This window comes from Oncorhynchus mykiss, chromosome 5, assembly GCF_013265735.2.
Source record: "Oncorhynchus mykiss isolate Arlee chromosome 5, USDA_OmykA_1.1, whole genome shotgun sequence".
Lineage (NCBI taxonomy): Eukaryota > Metazoa > Chordata > Actinopteri > Salmoniformes > Salmonidae > Oncorhynchus > Oncorhynchus mykiss.
In genome coordinates this window covers 39,902,229-39,928,115 of record NC_048569.1, presented here as the reverse complement: position 1 = coordinate 39,928,115, position 25,887 = coordinate 39,902,229, and the positions used below count along the sequence as shown (strand labels likewise).

At 44.1% G+C, this 25,887-nt stretch overlaps 1 protein-coding gene across 2 annotated transcripts; it reads right to left on the bottom strand.

Annotated features, from left to right (window-relative positions):
* Positions 1 to 1,851: 1,851 nt before the first annotated feature.
* Positions 1,852 to 25,872, bottom strand: slc45a2 (solute carrier family 45 member 2). 2 transcript variants are annotated; one of them, XM_021602818.2, is made up of 7 exons: positions 24,975 to 25,870; positions 22,245 to 22,421; positions 12,805 to 13,163; positions 8,321 to 8,461; positions 7,342 to 7,465; positions 3,717 to 3,922; positions 1,852 to 2,113 (listed from the first exon to the last, which is right to left on the bottom strand). In XM_021602818.2, the coding sequence occupies exons 1-7, from the start codon at positions 25,444 to 25,446 to the stop codon at positions 1,886 to 1,888; spliced, it is 1,707 nt and encodes a 568-aa protein (XP_021458493.2). In that variant the 5' UTR covers positions 25,447 to 25,870; the 3' UTR covers positions 1,852 to 1,885. The 2 variants fall into 2 exon arrangements, with proteins under 2 accessions (XP_021458493.2, XP_021458494.2); XM_021602819.2 differs by having other exon boundaries at positions 1,854 to 2,113; positions 8,321 to 8,458; positions 24,975 to 25,872.
* Between the last annotated feature and the right edge of the window lie 15 nt (positions 25,873 to 25,887).

The following is a 25,887-nucleotide window of genomic DNA, read 5'->3' as shown; positions in this document are numbered from 1 at the left end:
CAGTTGCAAACCGTAGTCTGGTTTTGGAGCAGTGGCTTCTTCCTTGCTGAGCAGCATTTCAGGTTATGTCGATATAGGACTGTGGATATTGATACTTTTGTACCGGTTTCCTCCAGCATCACAAGGTCCTTTGCTGTTGTTCTGGGAATGATTTGCACTTTTGCACTAAAGTACTTTCACTCTAGGAGACAGAACGCGTCTCCTTCCTGAGCGGTATGATGGCTACGTGGTTCCATGGTGTTTATACTTGCGTACTATTATTTGTACAGATGAACGTGGTACCTTCAGGCATTTGGAAATTGCTCCCAAGGATGAACCAAACTTGTGGAGGTCTACAATTTTTTCTGAGGTCTTGGCTGATTTTTGTTTGATTTCCCCATGATGTCAAGCAAAGAGGCACAGAGTTTGAAGGTAGGCCTTGAAATACATCCACAGATACACCTACAATGGACTCAAGTGATGTCAATTAGCCTATCAGAAGCTTCTAAAGCCATTACATCATTTTCTGGAATTTTCCAAGCTGTTTAAAGGCACAGTCAACTTAGTGTATGTAAACTTCTGACCCACTGGAATTGTGATACAGTGAATTATAAGTGAAATAATCTGTCTGTATACAATTGTTGGAAAATGCACAAAGTAGATGTCCTAACCAACTTTTCAAAACCATAGTTTGTTAACAAGAAATTTGTGGTGTGGTTGAAAAACAAGTTTCAATGACACCATCCTAAGTGTATGTAAACTTCCGACTTCAACTGTATATACTGAGATCATGTGACACTTAAATAAAGTCCACTTGTGTACAATCTAACTAATTATGTGACTTCTGAAGGTAATTGGTTGCACCAGATCTTATTTAGGGTCTTTATAGCACCACTTTACTGTTTAAAAAACCCCACAAGTTTAAAAAAAATCTCTCTTCACCAATTTTGACTATTTTGTGTATGTCCATTACATGCAATCCAAATAAAAAAATCAATTAAATTACAGGTTGTAATGCAACAAAATAGGAAAAACGACAAGGGGGATGAATACTTTTGCAAGGCACTGTACTGCACCTCTGTGCATACATACCACATGATATACTTTACAATATCAGTTCAATATCTAGTTTTGATTAACATTTGGTTGAGTTGTTGAACGTGAATTCAACATGAAATCATCAGAACATTTCACCATGTCATTGGATTTAGGTAAAAAGTTAGGTAAAATAAATTAAAATCCCTTACATTGATTACTTTTCACATGTACATTTTTTAATTGTAATTATTTATTTTTTCCCCCTTTATTTAACCAGGTAGGCCAGTTGAGAACAAGTTCTCATTTACAACTGCGTCCTAGCCAAGATAAAGCAAAGCAGTGCGACAAAAACAACAACACAGTGCGACAACATCATCACATCAAAGTTTTGGGTTGAAATGATGTGGAAACAATGTTGATTCAACCAAGTTTTTGCCCAGTGGGATGCTTCTGTGCACATGTGTTTCAAAGGAGTTAAACCCACATGAAATAACGTCTAGGATTTCTAACTTCTTTCGTTTCAATGAATTCCATTTTGAGTGATGTGCTTGACAGAATTCATTTGGGGCAACTTGGCTCACAGTTTCGACTTTGATACAGATGGATTTATATTGGTTAAAAGCCTTGCCTAAGGGCACACCATTAGTATGCCCCATCTGTCTTCACCAACATATTTTTTAGAACATCTACTGGTATAGCAAATGGGGAACATAGGGAGGATGAGTGAAACACATTGATCTGCACAGTTTGTTTTGCCTTGCTCAAGAGCATATGAAGAAGCTTTTAATCCATTTACAAACACCTTTATGGGTTGTAAGGAAGAGGGAGACGAGGTTAAAGGGTATAAGTAAATATCTTTATTAAGAGGTTATTCCACGTATCTGATGAAGAGGGCGATGAACAGACAGCCAATTAGAGACATTGTCGACGCTGATAGGACCACCACAATCACACTTCCTGCCATGTTAACCAATGCCCCCAGTCCCGCCCCCACGATGATCTGAGCCAGCTGCACCATGCACGTGAGCGCAGCACAATCCACGCCGGTGCCTCGATCCTGTCCTGCAGGATTCCCTTTCCCCATCTTCCTCTGCACCTGGTTTCACAACAGGAAGAATCCATTTCAGAAATGCTACTTACTGTATAAAAAACACACTCTCATAGTCGCACATACAGTCCACCCAGTATATGACACGTTGTGAAAGAACATGTTGTAAAACTAAAGGAAATATGTAACCTGTTGTGACACATCACAAGGACAAGAGCAGCTGGGGAAGTCTTTTGTGAACATAGCCTAGTAAGCAGAATTACAAGCAATGCTTCAGCTCCAAATCAATAAACTAGTTAACACAAATCCCCTTCATGTCCTGCTCTAAAGGGAGTTAATAGATTGATAGGAAATGGAGCTGGTTTGATATAAATTAGTGTAATTGACTAATCTTTCAGAGGGATATAGTGGAAAAACAGACATGAACATGATAGTGATATGAAGAGAAAATACAATGGTGGAAAACACTTTTGCTTTGTCAGTTGGAGACATTGTTGGAATCTTCCATCTGTTTGATTATGCAGTATGAGTCTTTCACTAACTCTTGGTCGTGCATTGGCAGACTGGACTACAGTTAGTCATTTGGGGTCTTTATTGCTGAATTGATGTTCTCATGTGGATAGCATCTCACTTGCCAATTAAAAAAGCAATATGTTTTTTTTTTTTTAATCCAACTTTCCCATTTTCATTGAGATAAAATGTGCGTTTCATCAATCTAAATGATTTGGATTAAAAGTATTTCCCCTCTTCCTGAGATTATAGAATATATGTGTATTATTTTCACAATTAAACATGGAGCGCTGTCCAGAGATGCCCTTACTGAAGCTGACAGAATGTGTTGAATCCAAAGTGAAGTGCAGATTGGCTAAACTGAATCTCATTAATCCTTTTTTTCCATCCAAAGCCAAGCCTTTCCCTATTTACATAATGAAAGGGTGTTCACTGCTTAGCCAAAGCACTAACAGCAGCATGTCTAAGCGAGGCCTGTTGAGCATCAGCGTTAAAGAAAGGAACAGGTTGTCCAATCTGTCTGTAGAGACAGGGGAGGGTGTTTGAGAGGCCTGTCTGTTGTGAATGGCACACCTGCTCTTAGCATGGGGCCCATGCTGACCAACACAGCGTTGACCACTCAACATTGACAAGCTCAACAGATAGCTGGGATCTATGGCCTGGCAAAGAGTCATGTTCATGGGGAGTGGGGAGACGGGGGTTGGAAGGACAGAAGGTCACCCATCTGATGGTGAAGGGAAGTGGTAATGTAATCAGAAGCGTCCACTCTGTCATCATCTCACTATATTAAGACACATTTGGATGCCATTCCTCACCCCTCCTTGTCTTATAATACGCTCTTCTTTGGAAGGGTGATGGGTATTGATTTAGACAGTGTTGAGTATTCAAGTTACAGATGCGCATCACTCCATGTATGAGCTACAGACAGGTGGTGGATGAGGTTCGCAACTACTACACATTAGTAGCTTGTAACGTAAGCTGCTGCAGCCTCAGAATGTACTATCCACTATCAGTTCCAACTATCTGAGGTGTGAGAGAGTAGCTTGGTCCCAGATCTGTTTGTGCAGTCTTGCCAACTCCTATGGTCATTGTAGTGGGACAACCAGATCTGGGACCAGGCTATGAGGGAGAGGGAACTGACCTCCTCCTCGCGGTGGTACTCTGAGATGAGGTTGAAGGGGATGGTGTACAAGGTGCTGGACATGACTCCGAAGACACTGCACAGGATGAGGGTGGTGATAATGTTGGGGAACAGGCCGATAAGACTGGTGCCCAGACCAAACACAAAGTATCCTACGAAGTAGAGCCCCTTCAGACCGATGTAGGGCAGCAGCAGCCTCTGGACATCTGCAGACACATCAGAGAGAGAGGGAAGGAGGGGAGGGTGGAGAGAGGGTGAGAGGGAGAGCGAGAGAGCGATTTCAGCTTTAACCCTTCTGCTGTGTTCCGGTCAAATTGGAACTATTTATAAGTTTTCTCTCTGAAAAATGTAGTTCATTTCATCTAATTGTCACAAGGTTCCATGACTTTGTCCACAAAGGTCATCTGAACACACTAAATACATTTAGATGATTTTCATAAAATGTTGGGTGTTTTATTTAACTGTTGTACACCTGTGGTGTTCCCAGTCAAAAATGACCGGCCATTAGAAATGAATGGGTGAGACTACAATTAGTGTATAAAATTGAGTTCAAGCACATGCCCAGTCATCAGATGGACCTTCCATTCCCACACCTTCCACTTCCATTCCCAGAGCCCCACATGCATGTGTGTTTGAGCACACACACACACACACACACACACACACACACACACACACACACACACACACACGGCAACCCCCACGGGAACCTTTCCTCAATAGAATCTTTCCCCCACAGGAACCACACCTGTTGGCATTCTCACAAACAATCGCAACATTTTTTCAATAATAAATATAACTTTTCTCGCAGCTCTGGTATATAAAGCTTTTTTGAGGCCTTGCTCACAATTCATTCTGTGGCAGCACAATGGCCAAACGATACACTGTATCTGAGGATCTTGATCATATCTTTGATCATGACACTGGTGAGGAGGAGAGAGTCCTTGTTAAACTTTGACACAAAGTATTCTGTGATAAATAACACAATATGTTTCATCTGAGTATTTGTTATAGTCAAAATAATCCATACATTATGCTGCTTTAAAAAAAAAAAATGTAACTAAAAAACAAGCTGTAGGAGCTCAGGTCAATGAGGCCTACAGGCTATAAATAGCAAATAGAAGTTCAAAACTTGTAATGTTCACAAGAACTTAAGTTGATAAAAAGATCTAACACAACATTAGGTGATAATATATGTATTATTTTGGATTTATAATCAGCTATATTGGGGCGGTCATTTTGGACCGGGAACACAGAATGAATTAACATGAAACGAACACAACAGAAGGGTTAAACAGTATGTGGACTGGTACTGCCAAGTAAGCATTTTTTTGTTACATTATATACTACTGTTAATAAACATTGGTGATTCGAGTCCTGAATGCTGATTGGCTGACAGCCATGGTATATCAGACCATCTACCACGGGTTTGACAAAAAAAATGTATTTTTACTGCTCTAATTATGTTGGTAACCAGTTTATAATAGCAATTAAGCACCTCCGAGTTTTGTGGTATATGGTCAATATACCACGGCTAAGGGCTGCGTCCAGGCACTCCGTGATAAGTCGTGCATAAGAGCCTCCCTTAGCCGTGGTATATTGGCCATATACCACACCCCCTCGTGCATTATTGGTTAAGTATAAGAACACAGAAAGTGTCCAAGAGATTGCGGCAGACTGAAGCTGGAAAGACAGCAAACTAGCTGTATTTCGTTTAGTTTTACGTGTTTTTCTATTGACATTTCTTTGTATATATACAGTAGCAGTCAAAACGTTGGACACACCTACTCATTCAAGGCATTTTGACTATTTTCTTTATTGTAGAATAACAGTGAAGACATCAACATTATAAAAAAACACATATGGAGTCATGTAGTAACCAAAAATGTGTTAAACAATTCAACATGTATTTTTAGATTCTTCAAAGTAGCCAACTTTTGCCTTGATGACTGCATTCTCTCAGCCAGCTTCATGAGGTAGTCACCTGGAATGCATTTCAATTAACAGGTGTGCCTTGTTAAAGGTTAATTTTAAGTATGACACCTTGACTTTTTCCACATTTTGTTACGATACAGCCTTATTCTAAAATGGATTAAATGACCATTTTTTCCTCATCAATTTTCCTCACACAATACCACATAACGAGAAAGCGAAAAAAAAAATGTTTACATTTCAAAACAAAAATACCTTATTTACATAAGTATTCAGACCCTTTGCTATGAGACTCGAAATTTAGCGCAGGTGCATCCTGTTCCCATTGATCATCCTTGAGATGTTTCTACAACTTGATTGGAGTCCAACTGTGGGGAATTTAATTGATTGGACATGATTTGGAAAGGCACACACCTGTCTATATAAGGTCCCACAGTTGACAATGCATGTCAGAGCAAAAACCAAGCCATGAGGTCGAAGGAATTGTCCACAGAATTCCGAGACAGGATTGTATCAAGGCACAGATCTGGGGATCGGTACCAAAAAATGACTGCCGCATTGAAGGTTCCTAAGAACACAGTGGCCTCCGTCATTCTTAAATGGAAGACGCTTGGAAACACCAAGACTCTTCCTAGAGCTGGCCGCCTGGCCAAACTGAGCAATCGGGGGAGAAGGGCCTTGGTCAGGGAGGTGACCAAGAACCCTATGGTCATTCTGACAGAGCTCAAGAGTTTCTCTATGTAGATGGGAGAACCTTCTAGAAGGACAACCATCTCTGCTGTTGGATCTGCAGAGAAGAATGGGAGAAACTCCCCAAATACAGGTGTGCCAAGCTTGACTCAAGCCTGTAATCGCTGCAAAAGGTTTTTCAACAAACTGGTTGTGCCACCTTTAGCTGCAACCAAACACTTCCTGTAGTTATTGATTAGTCTCATGTCACTGTGGAGGAATTTTGGCCCATCTTCCATGCAGAACTGCTCTAACTCAGCAACTTTTGTGGGTTTTCAAGCATGAACTGCTCGCTTCAAGTCCTGCCACAACATCTCAATTGGGATTAGGTCTGGACTTTGACTAGGCCATTCCAAAACTTAAATTTTGTTGCTTTTTAGCCATTTTCATGTAGACTTGTGTGTTTTGGATAATTGTCTTGCTGCATGACCCAGCTGCGGTTCACCTTCAGCTCACAGACGGATGGCCTGACATTCTCCAGTAGAATTCTCTGACACAACATAGAATTTATGGTTCCTTCTATTAAGGCAAGTCGTCCAGGTCCTGAGGCAGCAACACATCCCCAAACCATCACACTATCACCCCCATGCTTGACCATTGGTATAAGGTTCTTACTGTGGAATGCAATGTTTGGTTTTCGCCAGGCATAATGGGACCCATGTCATCCAAAATGTTATCATTTTGATTCACCTGTTCATAGAACATTCTTCCAAGAGTCTTGATGATCATCCAGGTGCTTTATGGCAAACTTGAGTCAACTTTTTGGATGAGATGGGTTCCATTATGTGTTATTTTTAAACTCAGGTTCCCTATCTAATACTGGGTTTTGGTTGAAGATCTGATAACATTCAGTATAAAAAATATGCAAGTAGAGAAAATCAGAAAGGGGGCCTTGAGCTAAATCACATGTTGTGGACATTAGCTGACTCCAATAATGTCTTATGCTTGCTGCGACACGACTTACAGGAGTAAAGAGCAGAGGAGACGGCGTTGATGCAGAGACCCCAGCATCCAATCTCCACCCCCCTCTCATACCGCTCGTAGGCTGTGGAGTTATGGTCCGCATATGGGTTGCCCTTGTACACAATCTGTCAACACACACAATCAACTCAACCATTATTATACACAAGTTATGACAAAGTATGATAATTGTGATAATCACATACAAAATGGAGGCAAAGTCACCCCCACAAATAATCAATAAGTGGTGGTATGGGTGTTGAGGATTGAGATAAAAGCTAGTGCCGGCATGAAGTGATGGATAATGATGATGATTATGATCCATTTGCTTTATAGTGCATGTGCTGTACAGTAGCTTATAACAGTTAACAAGCTCCATCCCATTTGTTATCATATAGCTGCCAAAGCCTGTATCAACATCATAAGCCATCTCTGTGCCACAGCTCTCTATTGACACAGCCGAAGCAGGTTTTGTTCACGCCTGGCATGCTGCTCAATCTGCCTCAGTCTGCCTGCAACCACTAATTCACCATGACCACCATGTAACTGTGGCCTGTGTGAGTGCTTGTAGCATCCAGATCAGCCGTGATCACTATAAAGCCTGTCTGTCATTACAGACCAATTCATCTGAGCCCACAAAACCAATCAGCTAATGCTGTGACAAGAGACTACCCACCAATCAGGGTTTGTTGTGATGGAGCTAAACCAATAGAGGAAGCATATTAATGAACACGATGGCGAACATTTTGCTATCGCCTAACGTTAAAGACATGAGAATTTAAATTGAGTGAAAAGATTCACTTCGTTAATGACCACTGTCAAATAAGAGTAATCATTAGTAGTGCATGAGTGATAGCATTAGTTTAATGTTTAATGGTAGCGACACAGAACGAACGACCCACTCCTCCCGCCGTACAGACACAGAAACAGACACGCGCGTACACACACTCTCACTCCATCTCTCTCTCTCTTGCTCTTCTCACCTGTCCCATGAAGTCTGTGAAGAAAAGCATGTTGCAGAGGAAGGCAGTCCAACCCAGCAGGTGACTGACACAGAGACAGCGGTAATGACTAGGCATGTTAATCATGGCCAGGAGACATGACTTCAGAGTCATCCTCTTCTGCTGCAGTACAGAGAAACACACAGGGTCAGGTCATGAGACTTCAGAAGGACTCACACAGGAACAGCAGGAGGTCAGAATAGAGGGAATTAAAAAAGAACAAGGAACAGTAGGGGGTCAGATAAGAATAAAGAAAGAGGTCAGAGGAAGGCTTTTAGCTAATGATAGATATACTAGCCTTATCCTGCAAAAATCCTGTTTTAACAAGTCAGGAACAGAGGGGCAAAAAAACTAAGAACAAGGGATTAAAGAAACAGGTGAAATAAAATGTACTGTGTGTTCAATTTCTTTAATCATGTTCTGGTTTAGTATAGTAACTAAGGTTCTTCTCGGATTGAAAGCTTTTGTATATTATGTAAATGTACACAGCGTGGCCTGACAGCATACAATAACTAATGTTATTATCCCCAAATAAATTCCCAATCAACATTTTCTAGGAATCCTGTAAAGTGGCTGTACCCATCGAAATAGAATATGAAAATCTATGGTTGCACCAAAGAACCCTGTCTGACTACTGTGATAATAGAGGACCCTTGCCTGCTGGAATAGTATCAACTAAGGACATACAGTAATCATTCCTGTCTCTTTTCATAAAATGTGGAATAACTGAAAAGTCAGTCAGAATTTATTTGCAGCTATAGTTACACGCTGGGCATGAATACAGTCATTACATTTCCATCGTTATGGTGCTGAATTAGATTGTTGAATACTAGTCTGGGTTTCAATGTGTGTCTTTCAGAGCACTGGTTTCAATGGCTGCCTGAGCCTTAGAGGTCATGTAATTCATTTCATTCCAGGGGCTGAGCTACAGTGCCTTGCGAAAGTATTCGGCCCCCTTGAACTTTGCGACCTTTTGCCACATTTCAGGCTTCAAACATAAAGATATAAAACTGTATTTTTTTGTGAAGAATCAACAACAAGTGGGACACAATCTTGAAGTGGAACGATATTTATTGGATATTTCAAACTTTTTTAACAAATCAAAAACTGAAAAATTGGGCGTGCAAAATTATTCAGCCCCTTTACTTTCAGTGCAGCAAACTCTCTCCAGAAGTTCAGTGAGGATCTCTGAATGATCCAATGTTGACCTAAATGACTAATGATGATAAATACAATCCACCTGTGTGTAATCAAGTCTTCGTATAAATGCACCTGCACTGTGATAGTCTCAGAGGTCCGTTAAAAGCGCAGAGAGCATCATGAAGAACAAGGAACACACCAGGCAGGTCCGAGATACTGTTGTGAAGAAGTTTAAAGCCGGATTTGGATACAAAAAGATTTCCCAAGCTTTAAACATCCCAAGGAGCACTGTGCAAGCGATAATATTGAAATGGAAGGAGTATCAGACCACTGCAAATCTACCAAGACCTGGCCGTCCCTCTAAACTTTCAGCTCATACAAGGAGAAGACTGATCAGAGATGCAGCCAAGAGGCCCATGATCACTCTGGATGAACTGCAGAGATCTACAGCTGAGGTGGGAGACTCTGTCCATAGGACAACAATCAGTCGTATATTGCACAAATCTGGCCTTTATGGGAGAGTGGCAAGAAGAAAGCCATTTCTTAAAGATATCCATGAAAAGTGTCGTTTAAAGTTTGCCACAAGCCACCTGGGAGACACACCAAACATGTGGAAGAAGGTGCTCTGGTCAGATTAAACCAAAATTGAACTTTTTGGCAACAATGCAAAACGTTATGTTTGGCGTAAAAGCAACACAGCTGAACACACCATCCCCACTGTCAAACATGGTGGTGGCAGCATCATGGTTTGGGCCTGCTTTTATTCAGCAGGGACAGGGAAGATGATTAAAATTGATGGGAAGATGGATGGAGCCAAATACAGGACCATTCTGGAAGAAAACCTGATGGAGTCTGCAAAAGACCTGAGACTGGGACGGAGATTTGTCTTCCAACAAGACAATGATCCAAAACATAAAGCAAAATCTACAATGGAATGGTTCAAAAATAAACATATCCAGGTGTTAGAATGGCCAAGTCAAAGTCCAGACCTGAATCCAATCGAGAATCTGTGGAAAGAACTGAAAACTGCTGTTCACAAATGCTCTCCATCCAACCTCACTGAGCTCGAGCTGTTTTGTAAGGAGGAATGGGAAAAAATGTCAGTCTCTCGATGTGCAAAACTGATAGAGACATACCCCAAGCGACTTACAGCTGTAATCGCAGCAAAAGGTGGCGCTACAAAGTATTAACTTAAGGGGGCTGAATAATTTTGCACGCCCAATTTTTCAGTTTTTGATTTGTTAAAAAAGTTTGAAATATCCAATAAATGTCGTTCCACTTCATGATTGTGTCCCACTTGTTGTTGAATCTTCACAAAAAAATACAGTTTTATATCTTTATGTTTGAAGCCTGAAATGTGGCAAAAGGTCGCAAAGTTCAAGGGGGCCGAATACTTTCGCAAGGCACTGTACCTATACCTGTAGCAAGTGCCGGATTTAGGTAGAGGCGACATGGGCAGCCGCCCTGGGCGGCATCTTGCCAGGGCCGGCATGGGGCGCCCGCACAAAAAAAATGAGGAATGGTGACATTTGCGCGATCGGTTTTCCATCGCTCATTTGCACGTCATGTCAATGATATGATGTCACCGTGTGGGACTCTGGGTCAATTAACCTTGTCGGAGTGGGCGCCCTGATTCTAGTTGGTGAGCTTGGCAGGCTACTGCCTGGGAAGGTCTCCCACTCAGAAGTATGAGATGGGAGGGGGGCGGGGGTAGGTTGACCTCAGGTCTCCCCACTGGAAGCCCGAGGTAGGGGGAGCGGGAGAATCTATCAAAATGTGCACCTCTAAATTTGTACAGTACTAATGCAATTAGTAAAATCAGTCACACTATGAAATGCTACCAGATAAACCATAATTAATTCATAATACTGTGAATATATATAGTTTCACAAACATATTGTTGCATTTTATTTCTGGTTTGTGCGAAATGGTTAAGAATAATATAAAACCAGTCTGCACACCACCAAGGTGAATGGGTTTAGTCTTGACTCTTGGTTGACAGTGTTGGGGGATGGGTAATGTATTGATGCTCGAGTGCCAAATCAACATTTGTCTATGTTACTTATTTTTGATATTTATTGGTCTTATTTTTGTATGTATTTTTATATAGTTTGAAATGTTATGATTACAAGCTAGACCCGCCACTGCCACAGTACAGTATAATGATGGTTTAAATGGCTTTCTCGTGTGAGGTGACATTGCAACCTTTTAGTGGTTGTTTTACACTCTAGCCAGACCTGATGACTGCCTGGTCTAATCAGCATCAAGGTAACCATGCATGTAATCCAGCTGACGCTGGTAACTAAGAAAACCTGTTTCCTCCATTAACACTGGGTTTGGGAACAGACAGACACTAGTTACTGTTTCCTGCTTCTTTAAATAACTGCATGACCCTTGTCCTCTAACAATCCTTCTGTCTCCAATCCCCACCACCCACCTTCTCTATCCACTCTCCTCCATCCAAACCATATATGGAAATTGTACACATTGAAATACTGTAAAATACTAATTATGTGGTTACTATGGCAATGCCTGTGGAATGGTCACCATTGCCACACACCAGAGCAATGCTACACCATAGAGACGTGAAAGCACATATTTCACACAGCGATACCACATTTGACTAAGGACACAGACCACTCACAATGGTCCAATGAGAGATATGCACACCCAGACTGTTTGCGTAGTCTAATATTGAGAGTATTGACACTCATGGCTTTATAAACGACTTGTTCTCATACTTAAAGCTCAAGTATTAATTTTGCATTATCAGTATACAACACAGTCATTGTTACTAATACATAAGTACTTGACATAATTCCCAGGCTTTAACCTATCAAAGACAAACCCAAAGTCAGAGCCTGGAGCCTGGGGGTCAGGGCCTGCGTGCGAGCACGGTTTAGTGAGACATGTGTCAGAAAACACAAAGGTCACACTATACTGTGTAAATAGTATATAATTACATATCTCCTCACGAGGAAATCAAGAGATTTTACCCAAGGAGATACCCGAGAGGTAGTCACCTCTTTTCAAGTGCCATAGAAGTGCCATGAGATATGAACATAAAACCCTAAATCAAAGCATGTATACTTCAGTGTACATTAAGATTACTCTACAGTGTGATCACATTCTTCTTAATAAACACTTAAACACTGATGTCATTAAACACTGATGTGTTTCAAAGGATTTGACATTCCAGTAGTGTGTGTAGTTTCATAGACTGATCTCTTTGTTTTGTTACCTGTAAAACACAGTATTGGTATCAAAGTCAGGGTCTCATAGAGAAGGTCAGCCAGACTAGACTTCATGGTGTGTCTTTGACATACCTCTTTGTTGGGTTGCTTGGCACTGGATGTGACGGAATTGGCTTCCCCCAGGGCAGAGAATGAACGAGGCCGGAGTTCTGCCTCCGACTCTTGGGACATTGATCCATGCAAGGATCCATAGCCACCACTGCTGCTGTGTGTGCTGAGGAGGAGGAGGGCATTGGGGGTCAACACATCCAAGCTAATGTCCTTGGTCAGGGGTGTCTCTGGGATGCTGAAGAGATGCACGATGAGGAATACCATCCAGGTCATGGCAGAGAAGAAGTAGATGACCTGGTACTCTGACCCCAAAAGTCGGCCCAGGGACGAGTGACCCCAGTCCATGGCTCCCACGAGGTACCCAAAGGCACCCCCAAGCCCTACAACAGACAACAGGCACAATAGAGATTGGTTATCAGGTCAGTTGGTGGGGATCCTAGGCCATTGGTCATAGCACAGTCATCAGACGGCATCTGCAATCCAGGAATTGTAGTGAATATTTTCAAAAACATTTTATCATTAATAATAATAACTTGGAGGGTAGTTATATTTGTCCTATTTCACACATGTACAAGTATGTATCATACACGTGTGAATTGGTAATGTGTTTTTGGCATATGCAAACTCCCCGAGACACCCTCTGGGAGTGGGGTCACGGCTAAGGTCTCAACATTAGGATTAAGTGTCTTGCTCAAGGGCACATCAGCAGATTGTTCACCTCTGTCTGATCTGAATTTGAACTATTAACCTTTCGGTTACTGGCCCAACGCTCTAACCGCTAGGCCACCTGACACCATTTTGCCTGTGGTGGTTTTGAATTTTCCAAGGAAGATAACGTGGGCTGTATTTAATAAATACAGTGTCTGATTTATAAAATAATGCTTCTTGCATCTGAATTTAAAGCTCATGTCACAATGTAACGTTTAGGCTGGGTGATCTCAGAGAAGCTGGGAGTAATGTTGTGATAAATGAGTTGTCCCGGAGTACGATCCTGCACACAGATAAGTGGCTTGTTCTGTCAGACATATCCCTATAATCTGGACATACTACTGTCTGTTCCCTAAATTCTTACACCAGCATCCTACATTGAGAAGCCTGTAACACAAACCTTCTCATAAATTATGCAGCAATTTTGAGGACGTCTAACTAGGATTTTACATCAACTGTGTCTGCATTCTCTGGACATACAGTACAAGTCAAACGTTTGGACACACTCATGCATATGGAATCATGTAGTACTCAAAAAAGTGTTAAACAAATCCAAATATATTTTAGATTTTAGATTCTTCAAAGTAGCCACCCTTTGATGACAGCTCTGTACACCCTTGGCATTCTCTCAACCAGCTTCATGAGGAATGCTTATCCAGCAGTCTTGAAAGGGTTCCTGCATATGCTGAGCCCTTGTTGATTGCTTTTCCTTCACTCTGTGGTCCAACTCATCCCAAACCATCTCAATTGGGTTGAGGTCGGGTGATTGTGGCCAGGTCATATGATGCATCACTCTCCTTGGTCAAATAGCCCTTACACAGCCTGGAGGTCCTGGTTGAAAGACCAATGATAGTCCCACTAAGCGCAAACCAGATGGGATAGCATATCGCTGCAGAATGCTGTGGTAGCCATGCTGGTTAAGTGTGCCTTGAAGTCTAAATACAGTTGAAGTCGGAAGTTTACATACACCTTAGCCAAATACATTTAAACTCAGTTTTTCACAATTCCTGACATTTAATCCTAGTTCCCTGTCTTAGGTCAGTTAGGATCAGCACTTTATTTTAAGAATATGAAATGTCAGAATAATAGTATAGAGAATTATTTATTTCAGCTTTGATTTCTTTCATCACATTCCCAGTGGGTCAGAAGTTTACATACACAATTAGTATTTGGTAGCATTGCCTTTGAATTGTTTAACTTGGGTCAAACGTTTCTGTCACGACTTCCGCCGAAGTTGGACCCTCTCCTTGTTCGGGTGGTGTTCGGCGGTCGACGTCACCGACCTTCAAGCCATCGCCGATCCACTTTTCATTTTCCATTGGTTTTGTCTCGTCTTCCATCACACCTGGTTCCAATTCCATGTTGTGTATTTAACCCTCTGTTCCCCCTCATGTCCTTGTCCGTAATTGTTTGTTGTAGTGCTTGTGCACGGTATGCTGGTATTTACCGGGTTTTGTTTGACCCATCTATTGTATTATTCTGTTTACGGTGGTTTATGGTTATTAAACACAACCGTTGTTAATCAGTTTCCGCTCTCCTGCATTACAGAATTACGGACCAGCTATGGAGTCAGCAGGAGCAGGTACCCCGGGTATAGGGGTGGAGGAGCGCATCCGGGAGTACACAGCAATGCTCCAACATCTTGGCACGGCCATGGACCGCGTTGTCCAGACAATGGACCGCTGGGAGAGACAGGGAGTTCTGCCAGCGCCTCCACCAGCACAACCGGGGTCTCCACTAAGCCCCCCTCATCATCCTGGTCCCAGTGGGATTTGTCTCTCCCTGCCCCAGGAACACGATGGGAAGGCTGCGAACTGCCAGTGGTTCCTTCTACAACTGGACCTATACCTGGCCACCGTCCACCCGGCTCCGTCGGGCCATGAGAGGGTGTCTGCCCTTATCTCGTGCCTCACCAGGAGAGCCCTGAAGTGGGCCAACGCCGTGTGGAGAGAGGGAGATGCGGCGTTGAACCAGTTTGAGAAGGTCACCCGCCGTTACCGGGCAGTCTTCGACCACCCGCCGAGAGTAGAACAGCGGGTGAGCGCCTCTTCAATCTGAGGCCAGAGACGAGGAGCGCCCAGGAGTTCGCCCTGGAGTTTAGGGCCCTGGCTGCCTTTGGGCCCTGATCGACCATTACCGCTGCAGTCTGCCCGAGGACGTCCATCGGGAGTTGGCCTGCAGAGACACCACCCTCCCGTTTGACCAGCTGGTGGAACTGTCCATCCGGCTGGACAACCTGCTGGTTACCCGCGGACGTTCAGATCGGGGTCTGGTGGTTCCATCCCCTCGTACCTCCTCCCCGATACCTATGGAGCTGGGAGGGGCGGTGCGCAGGGAGACCGGAGGGAGTTCCAGCTCATGCACCATCTGCGGCCGCAGAGGTCACACTGCCGGTCGGTTGGTTCCTCTGGGGATCGAGGCAGCAGGCAGGGCGCTCTGGCGTCACCCCTGGTGAGCCAGCACCATTCTCACCCAGAGCCCTCTGTTGCTCATATGTTTGTCTGTGTCTCTTTTTATGTGTTTTCCCCGCATTCCCAGCATAAGGCGCTCGTCGATTCAGGCTCGGCTGGGAACTTTATAGATAGATCGTTCGCCCATAGTTTAGGGATCCCCATTGTTCCCGTGGCTGTGCCCTTCCCCGTTCACGCCTTAGATAGTCGACCATTAGGGTCAGGTTTGATCAGGGAGGCTACCGCTCCTCTGGGCATAGTGACGCATGGGGGGCACAAGGAGAGAATTAGTCTCTTCCTTATTGACTCTCCTGCGTTTCCCGTGGTGCTAGGCCTACCCTGGTTAGTTAGTCATGACCCCACTATTTCTTGGCCACAGAGGGCTCTCACGGGGTGGTTGCGGGAGTGCTCGGGGAGGTGTTTAGGGGTTTCCGTTGGTGCTACTACGGTGGAAAGTCCAGACCAGGTCTCCACCGTGCGCATTCCCCCTGAATATGCCGATTTGGCTTTCGCCTTTTCTAAAAATAAGGCGACTCAATTACCACCCTATCGACGGGGCGATTGTGCGATAAATCTCCTGGTAGACGCTGCACTTCCCAGGAGTCACATGTATCCCCTCTCACAAGCGGAGACGGAGGCTATGGAAACAAATGTCTCCGAATCCCTGCGTCAGGGGTACATTTGGTCCTCTACTTCACCCATCTCGAGTTTCTTTTTTGTGAAGGAGGAGGGAGGTCTGCCCCCGTGTATTGACTATTGGGGTCTGAATCAGATCGCTGAGGTATAGTTACCCGCTACCACTCATAGCCACAGCGATTGAGTCAATGCACAGGGCACGCTTCTTCACCAAACTAGATCTCAGGAGCGCTTACAACCTGGGGCGTATCCAAGAGGGAGACGAGTGGAAGACGGCTTTCAGTACAACCTCAGGGTACTATGAGTACCTCGTCATGCCGTACGGGTTTATGAATGTGCCATCAGTCTTCCAAGCCTTTGTAGACGAGATTTTCAGGGACCTGCACGGGCAGGGTGTAGTGGTGTATATTGATGACATTCTGATATACTCCGCTACACACGCCGAGCATGTGTCCCTGGTGCTCAGGGTGCTTGGTCGCCTGTTGGAGCATGACCTGTACGTCAAGGCTGAGAAATGCTTGTTTTTCCAGCAATCCGTCTCCTTCCTAGGTTATCACATTTCCACCTCAGGGGTGGAGATGGAGAGTGACCACATTTCAGCCGTGTGTAATTGGCCGACTCCCACCACGGTAAAGGAGGTGCAGCGGTTCTAAGTGTTTGCCAAATACTACCGGAGGTTTATCAGAGGTTCTGGTCAGGTAGCGTCTCCCATTACTCACTGCTGAAGGGGGGCCTCGTGCGTTTGCAGTGGTTGGCTGAGGCAGACAGGGCTTTTAATCACATGAGGGCTCTGTTTACCTCGGTTCCCGTGCTGGCCCATCCAGATCCCTCTTTGGCGTTCATAGTGGAGGTGGACATGTCCAAGGCTGGGATAGGAGCGGTGCTTTCTCAGCGCTTGGGTACGCCACCGAAGCTCCGCCCCTGTGCCTTCTTCTCGAAGAAGCTCAGCTCGGCAGAGCAAAACTATGACGTGGGGGACCGGGAGCTGTTGGCTGTCGTCAAGGCCTTGAAGGCGTGGAGACATTGGCTTGAGGGGGCTAGACAGCCTTTTTTCATCTGAACTGACCACCTCAATCTGGAGTACATCCGGGCAGCGAGGAGACTGAACCCTCGCCAGGCAAGGTGGGCCATGTTTTTCACCTGTTTTGTGTTTACCCTTTCTTACAGACCAGGCTCCCAGAACGCTAAGGCAAACGCATTGTCCCGGCTGTATGACACAGAGGAGCGGCCCATGGATGCCACTCAGAAACTCCCCAACGCCTGCCTGGTGGCGCCAGTAGTGTGGGAACTGGACACGGACATAGAGCAGGTGTTACGTGCAGAGCCTGCTCCCGTATAGTGTCTCGCTGGGCGTCTGTACGTCCCGTCTGCTGTCCGTGACCGGTTGATCTATTGGGCCCACACGTCACCATTGTCTGGTCATCCTGGGATTGGTCGGACAGTGCGCTGTTTGAGCAGGAGGTACTGGTGGCCTACCTTGGCTAAGGACGTGAGGGTTTATGTTTCCTACTGCTCTGTGTGTGCCCAGTGTAAGGCTCCTAGGCACCTGCCCAGAGGTAAGCTTACACCCCTTACCCGTTCCACAGCAGCCTTTGTCGGTGGATTTTCTGACTGATCTTCGACTCTCACAGGGAACACAGCGATCCTGGTCGTTGTGGATTGTTTCTCTAAGTCCTGTCGTCTCCTCCCTCTGCCCGGTCTCCCTATGGCCCTACAGACTGCGGAGGCCTTGTTTACACACGTCTTCCGGCACTACGGGGTGCCTGAGGATATAGTGTCTGATCGGGGTCCCCAGTTCACGTCTAGTGTCTGGAAGGCATTTGTGGAACGTCTGGGGGTCTCGATCAGCCTTACTTCAGGGTTTCACCCTGAGAGTAATGGGCAGGTGGAGAGAGTGAACCAGGATGTGGGTAGGTTTCTGCGGTCCTATTGCCATGACCGGCCGGGGGAGTGGGCAGCGTTCGTGCCCTGGGCCAAAATGGCACAGAACTCGCTCCGCCACTCCTCCACTAACCTCTCTCCCTTCCAGTGCGTACAGGGGTACCAGCCGGTTCTGGCGCCTTGGCATCAGAGTCAGACCGAGGTTCCTGCGGTGGACAACTGGTTCAGGTGCGTGGGGGAGACATGAGAAGCCGTCCGTGTCCGTATCTTTCAGCAGGCCCTGACGCGCCAAAAGAAGAAGGCAGATCGCCACCGCAGTGAGACCCCGGTGATCGCACCGGGGGACCGGGTCTGGCTCTCGACCCGAAACCTGCCCCTCTGCCTGCCCTGCCGGGAGCTGGGTCCGCGGTTTGTGGGGTCATTTAAAGTCCTGAGGAGAGTGAACGAGGTTTGTTATAGGTTACAGCTTCCACCCGATTATCGTATTAACCCCTCGTTCCATGTGTCTTTCCTCAGGCCGGTGGTGGCTGGCCCGCTCCAGGAGACTGAGGTGCAGGAGGTTCCTCCGCCCCCTCTGGACATTGTGGGGGCCCCAGCGTACTCCGTTCACTCCATACTGGATTTGAGGCGTCGGGCGAGGGGCCTTCAGTATCTCGTGGAATGGGAGCGTATGGTCCAGAGGAGAGGTGCTGGGTTCCGGTCGAGGACGTGTTGGACCCTTCAATGCTGCAGGAGATCCACCGTCTTCGGCCGGATCGCCCTGGGCCTCGCCCTCTGGGTCGTCCCCGAGGCAGGTGTCGACACACTGCTGGATCCGCTCGTCAGGGGGGCGTACTGTCACGACTTCCGCCGAAGTTGGTCCCTCTCCTTGTTCGGGCGGTGTTCGGCGGTCGACGTCACCAACCTTCTAGCCATAGCCGATCCACTTTTCATTTTCCATTGGTTTTGTCTTGTCTTCCATCACACCTGGCTCCAATTCCATCAATTACATGTTGTGTATTTAACCAGTAGCATCGCATTACAGTTTCGGGTAGCCTTCCACAAGCTTCCCACAATAAGTTGGGTGAATTTAGGCCCATTCCTCCTGACAGAGCTAGTGTAACTGAGTCAGGTTTGTAGCTCTCCTTGCTCGATCAGAGGACATTTCTCCAAAAAGTACAATCTTTGTCCCCATGTGCTGTTGCAAACCGTAGTCTGGCTTTATTATGGAGGTTTTGGAGCAGTGGCTTCTTCCTTGCTGAGCGCCCTTTCAGGTGATGTCAATATAGGACTCGTTATACTGTGGATATAGATACGTTTGTGCCCGTTTCCTCCAGCATCTTCACAAGGTCATTTGCTGTTGTTCTGGGAATGATTTGCACTTTTCGCACCAAAGTATGTTCATCTCTAGGAGACAGAATGCTCTCCTTCCTGAACGGTATAATAGCTGCGTGATCCCATGGTGTTTATACTTGCGTACTATTGTTTGTACAGATGAACATGGTACCTTCAGGCATTTGGAAATTGCTCCCAAGGATGAACCAGACTTGTGGAGGTCTACATTTTTTTCTGAGGTCTTGGCTGATTTCTTTTGATTTACCCATGATGTCAAGCAAAGAGGCACGGAGTTTGAAGGTAGGCCTTGAAATACATCCGCAGGTACACCCCCAATTGACTCAAATGATGTGAATTAGCCTACCAGAGGATTCTAAAGCCATGACATAATTTCAGAAAATTTTCCAAGGGGTTTAAAGGGACAGTCAACTTAGTGTATGTAAACTTCTGACCCACTGGAATTATGATACAGGGAATTATAAGTGAAATAATCTGTCTGTAAGCAATTGTTGGAAAAATGACTTGTGTCATGCACAAAGTAGATGTCCTAACCGACTTGCCAAAACTATAGTTTGTTAAGATATTTGTGGAGTGGTTGAAAAACGAGTTTTAATGACTCCAACGTAAGTGTATGTCAACTTCCGACTTCAACTGTAAATCACTGACAATGTCACCAGCAAGCACCCCCACATCATCACACCTTCTCATCCATGCTTCACTTTGAGGACAACACATGCGGAGATCATCCGTTCATCTACTCTGCATCTCACAACGACGCGGTGTTCGGAACCAAAAATCTGACCAAAAAGCCAGCATCCCGGAGTCGCCTCTTCACTATTGACATTGAGATTGGTGTTTTGCGGGTACTATATATTGAAGCTAACAGTTGAGGACTTGTGAGGTGTCTGTTTCTCAAACTATACACTCTAATGTACTTGTCCTCTTGCTCAGTTGTGCACTGAGGCCTCCCACTCCTCTTTTCTTTTTAGATCCAGTTTGTGCTGTTCTGTGAAGGGAGTAGTACACAGCGTTGTACGAGATCTTCAGTTTCTTGGCAATTTCTCGCATGGAATAGCCTTCATTTCTCAGAAGAATAGACTGACGACTGTTTCAGAAGAAAGTTGTTTGTTTCTGGCCATTTTGAGCCTGTAATCGAACAAACAAATGCTGATGCTTCAGATACTCAACTAGTCTAAAGAAGGCCAGTTTTATTGCTTCTTTAATCAGAAACAACCATTTTCAGATGTGCTAACATAATTGCAAAATGGCTTTCTAATGATCAATTAGCCTTTTAAAATTATAAACTTGGATTAGCTAACACAACATTCCATTGGAACACAGGAGTGATGGTTGATAATGGGCTTCTGTACCCCTATGTAGATATTCCATAAAAAATCTGCTGTTTCCAGCAACAATAGTAATTTACAACATTAACAATGTCAACACTGTATTTATGATCAATTTGATGTTATTTTTAGGAACAAAAAAATGTGCTTTTCTTTCAAAGACAAGGACACTTCTATGCGACCCCAAACTTTTGAATGGTAGTGTATGTATTTGTGTATTTTCATGCATTTATCCACTAATTGACTCTCAATTTTATCACCTCTAAATTCACAGGCTAGTAAAGTTTTTGAGTTGTGAGGATAGTCAAAATTAAGTTTGGGGCGTTTTTTTTATGTTTAAGTCGTGTGACTGCAATGATAAAACAGTACAAAAGAGAAATATCATAACAGCCAATTCTGGTGTATCAAGAAAACACACACACATTCCTCCACATACCAGGGCTACGGTGACTAGCAGGTCATGTGCCTCCCCTCTCTCTCTCAGCTCCAACTCATGACTCCAACACATGACTGAGAATCTGCTGGATTAGAACCTACTGAACAAGCTCACACCACCCCGTGCCGGCTTCCCTTGCCATCAGCTGAGTCCACGCACTCGCTCGCTAGCACACTCGAATACTTACTCACGCGCTTGTTGACTGACTGACTGACTCCCTCACTGTGAGAGCTCTGAGGGCAGGGCTCCAGGTTACTAAACAGCCACTTAAAAGCACAGAGCATACTGAGAGGTATTTACATCACATGTGAATATGCACCCTGTGCTGCAGGAACCCTCTCCTCCCCACACCCAGACATGCACTCTGCACTGAGCCAGTGATCCCAGTCCGACTTCCTCACATGCACTGTCTAAAATAACTTCAAATAAAGGAGTGTAGATTGGGATGCCAGTTTTCTTATTCCATAACAATCACATTAACTACATGATAACAAAACTCTGAAAATATACATATAATATGAATATAAAAGAAAACCTATATCAATAAGGGCAGCAAATAAAGCAATGAATCTCCACATTTGCCTACCAATTTGAATTTCTATATTCCCACAAGCATAACAGTAAGAGCCTATCACTCAAACAATATTGAATCCGACTAGTGGGAGGGAGGTTATATCATATTTTTCTTACCTGTGAGAAGGGCATGGTAGTGCAGTCCTCTTTCCTTGTCTGTGTACGAGCAGACGTCAAAAAGGTAGGCCTTGACTGGCCCATCGATGAAGTCTGCTGCAAAGTCAAATAGCACCACTCCAAACATGACTATGACGATGGCCCATATCCTCTTCAATGACCTATCCTGTACTAATGCTGCAAAAGAGGAGAAAGACAGACATTTACTTCAAGTTACTTTCAGTCTGTCCGATTTTTCACTCATCACTACAACTAGATCCACTTTCAATAGCAGATAGTTCTGAATGCTTTTTTTGTGTTTGTTTAGGATGAGGCGTAGCAGCTGAATCATGTCAGTTTGCCTTAAGAAGTACATCTTTCGCTCATCCATGAACTTCAAGACAGACACTGGCTCAGCTGACATTTACAGACGCAATGAGACATATTTTCCAGGGCTTCTGAGGTAAACAGTGGATTTGTGTACAACTTGATCAAACCCTTTAGATCATGTAGTTTCAGTACATTGGTTCTTACGGTTTCGTCAAGATCGACGGGGGCTAATACAATCATGCATTCACCATATAGCAACGAACAGCATGTTTGAAACCACATTCCTTTTGTTCAACACAATGCAATGGTCTTTAAAAAGAAAATAAACTCAAATTGAAACAAAACATTGCCAGCGTGGCTCTGTCTGGCTAGAAAAACAACTCCTACTTAATTGTACGTTAATATCCTCAATCTGACACTGTGTACAACATTTGTATAGGTAATCACTGTATCTAGTGTTGATGCTCATCAAAAAGAGATACTGTAGCAAATCAATCAGAATAATTGTCATAATTATGTTGTGCACACGGCGGAGCACAAACAAACAGAATTATGTCCTTAATCTTGAGTGAGAAACAATTGGCTGACAGATTGCAGCAGAATTAAAACCTACACAGCCGTATTTAAATGTGGGTGATTACTAATCCCATTACAAATCCCAGTTGGGTGTTGTGTTGCAGTCGTATTAGGCATGCCGGATGTATTGAGGCCGACGTTTTGATCTTGGAGAAATTCAAGAACTTTCCTCAAAGCTTCGTTTTATCCATTGTATCTACATATACTGTCCTGTACACTACAGTAGCTAACACACAGGGTGTGCATTGTCACAGATCCCATTTTACCATTTACTACAGTGTTGAAGAATGGAAATAATCATCTTAACGAAAGTACTGTAAGTGGTCACACTTTGTATTGTACAGTATTATTACAAAGAAGGTGAAATCCGGCATAACTGAAACCAACAATGAAGGCATTCACTGAAAACAAAAAGTTAGGTTGTCAGATCAACGTACGATAGTGCTGCAAAAATAAATCCAATCCAAGCCCTTATGGAGAGAATGCATTTCCATATTGTAGTATTATTCTACTTACATTTATACTTTTCAATACACAAGCACAGCTCAACTATTTAAAAGTATTTGAAATATGTATTTTGACCCAGGTCTTATGAGCTAACTATAGACCTGACCCAATAAATTAAACAATCCCTTTTCAGGAAGCTCAAATTCATGGACGGACATGAAAATGAACAACATAAACAACAGTGGATGTAACAGTGTGTGAAAAGAGGTACAGGCCGAACATATACACCGAACAAAAATATAAATGCAACATGCAACAATTTTAAAGATTTTACTGAGTTACAGTTCACAGTTCAAAACTTGAGACATCTGTGGCATTGTGTTGTGTCACAAAACTTTTAGATTGGCCTTTTATTATCCCCAGCACAAGGTGCACTTGTTTAATGAACATGCTGTTTAATCAACTTCTTGATATGCCACACCTGTCCGGTGGATGGAGTACCTTGGCAAGGAGAAATGCTCACTGACAGGGATGTAAACAGGGATCTGTGCACAACATTTGAGAGAAATAAGCTTTTTGTGCATATGGAGCATTTCTGGGATCTTTTATTTCAGCTCATGAAACATGGGACCAACACTTCACATGTAGCCTTTACATTTTTGTTCAGTGTACGTCTCAGTATTTGCAGAGGTGTAAAGATATGCCATATGTCTTTCATTTCTGTTCTTTGCAGACGATGATAGTTTGTTTTCCCCTTGAGACTCAGGATTGTGTCCAGCATGTTTTTTTCTGAAATAATTGCTGAACATCTTGTGCAATCAACTTGGTGAAGGGAAACAGTCCAGTCAAAATAATAGGAACATTTGACCCTTCTGTCTAGACACACTAATGCACCCTCTCATTAATGGTTATGAAACACATTCAACAGCCAGATAAACAAACACACACACATACACACACACCTAAACTATGCAGTAACGTAAATATGTCTGTAAATATGTAATATTATCATTCTTCGTTTTCAGTTATTGCCCTCTTCTGGCAATAACTGAATTAGTTTGTTAATTAGTTTGACTATCTCAGACCATGTCTGAGCAAAAATAATCTGGTGTTCAGATAATTGAATTAGCAGTTTTGAGTTCAGAATGTGATACCCTCATTTTTTTCCTAGGGGTGGCTCGGGCAGGGCGTTAAAACAAATATTTACATTTTCTATCAACATTGAAACAGCCCATTTAATTAAGCACAATTTTAAATTAAATATACTACGTATGTTACAGTGAAAGTATTTTGGTTTCTCATATCCAAGCTACCCAACTCCATGACAACTATTGAAAAAACAGACTAGTTCTCACATACATTTGTAGAACACTATGCCTGATAGCCATGGGCTCTTACCTGATATGACTGCATCTCCATTTAGAAACAAGGTAAGGCCCACCAGCATCATAATACCCAGTGCGAGGATGTAGGGCCTCCGTCGGCCCCACGGGGACCTGCAGTAGTCGCTGGCCGAGCCGATGATGGGCTGCAGCAGGAAGCCCAGGATGGGGCTGATCAGCCACACAAGGCTGTACAAGCTCTGAGGGAGTCCGACACTAAGCAGCACCGGGGTGACGAAGGCTGCCTCCACCGCATAGCAAAATTCCCTTCCAAACATCACCATGCCATGCAGCAGCAACCTCCCCCGAGACCGCCTCGGAAGCTCCACCACCCCAAACACAACGGGCTCCATACTGTCCAAGTAGTCCTCCTTCGTAGACTCCCTACAGTCCACACTCCCCACGGAGTAACAGCCCAGACCTGTAATGTGTGTTCCGGTCTCCGGAAGCCTGCATGGCTGGGGTTGGTCCCCTGTGAGGAGGGACATAGCTACTGGGGAGATGGAGGTTGTATGGGTGTAGCGCTCAGCCCGCTTGTCAATGGCAAACAGCCCAATCTCTGCTTCTTGGCTGAAGCTAATTCCCTACTGCATAGTTGAGCAATGAGTCCAAGTAGCCTCAAGTCCTGATCTGAGGCAAGGAGAGGCTGAGGAGATTGGAGGAGAGATGGGGTGTGGCTGTTGGTTTGATTTAGATGAATGAAGTTTCAACTTTCAGTTTTTTCTTTTTAAGCACGTGACTAGGATTGTGGCTTTTTAACCCCATCTCACAACACTATATTCCTTTACATCAAAATTATTCCTGGAATAATGTGGTGTTCCATGAAATTATCACTTGATGGATTACCAGAAATTCAGTAGTCCTAACAGAGAGAATTGGATGACAGGAGAATGACAAGAGATTAATTTACTACTCTGCTAAAGCATGTT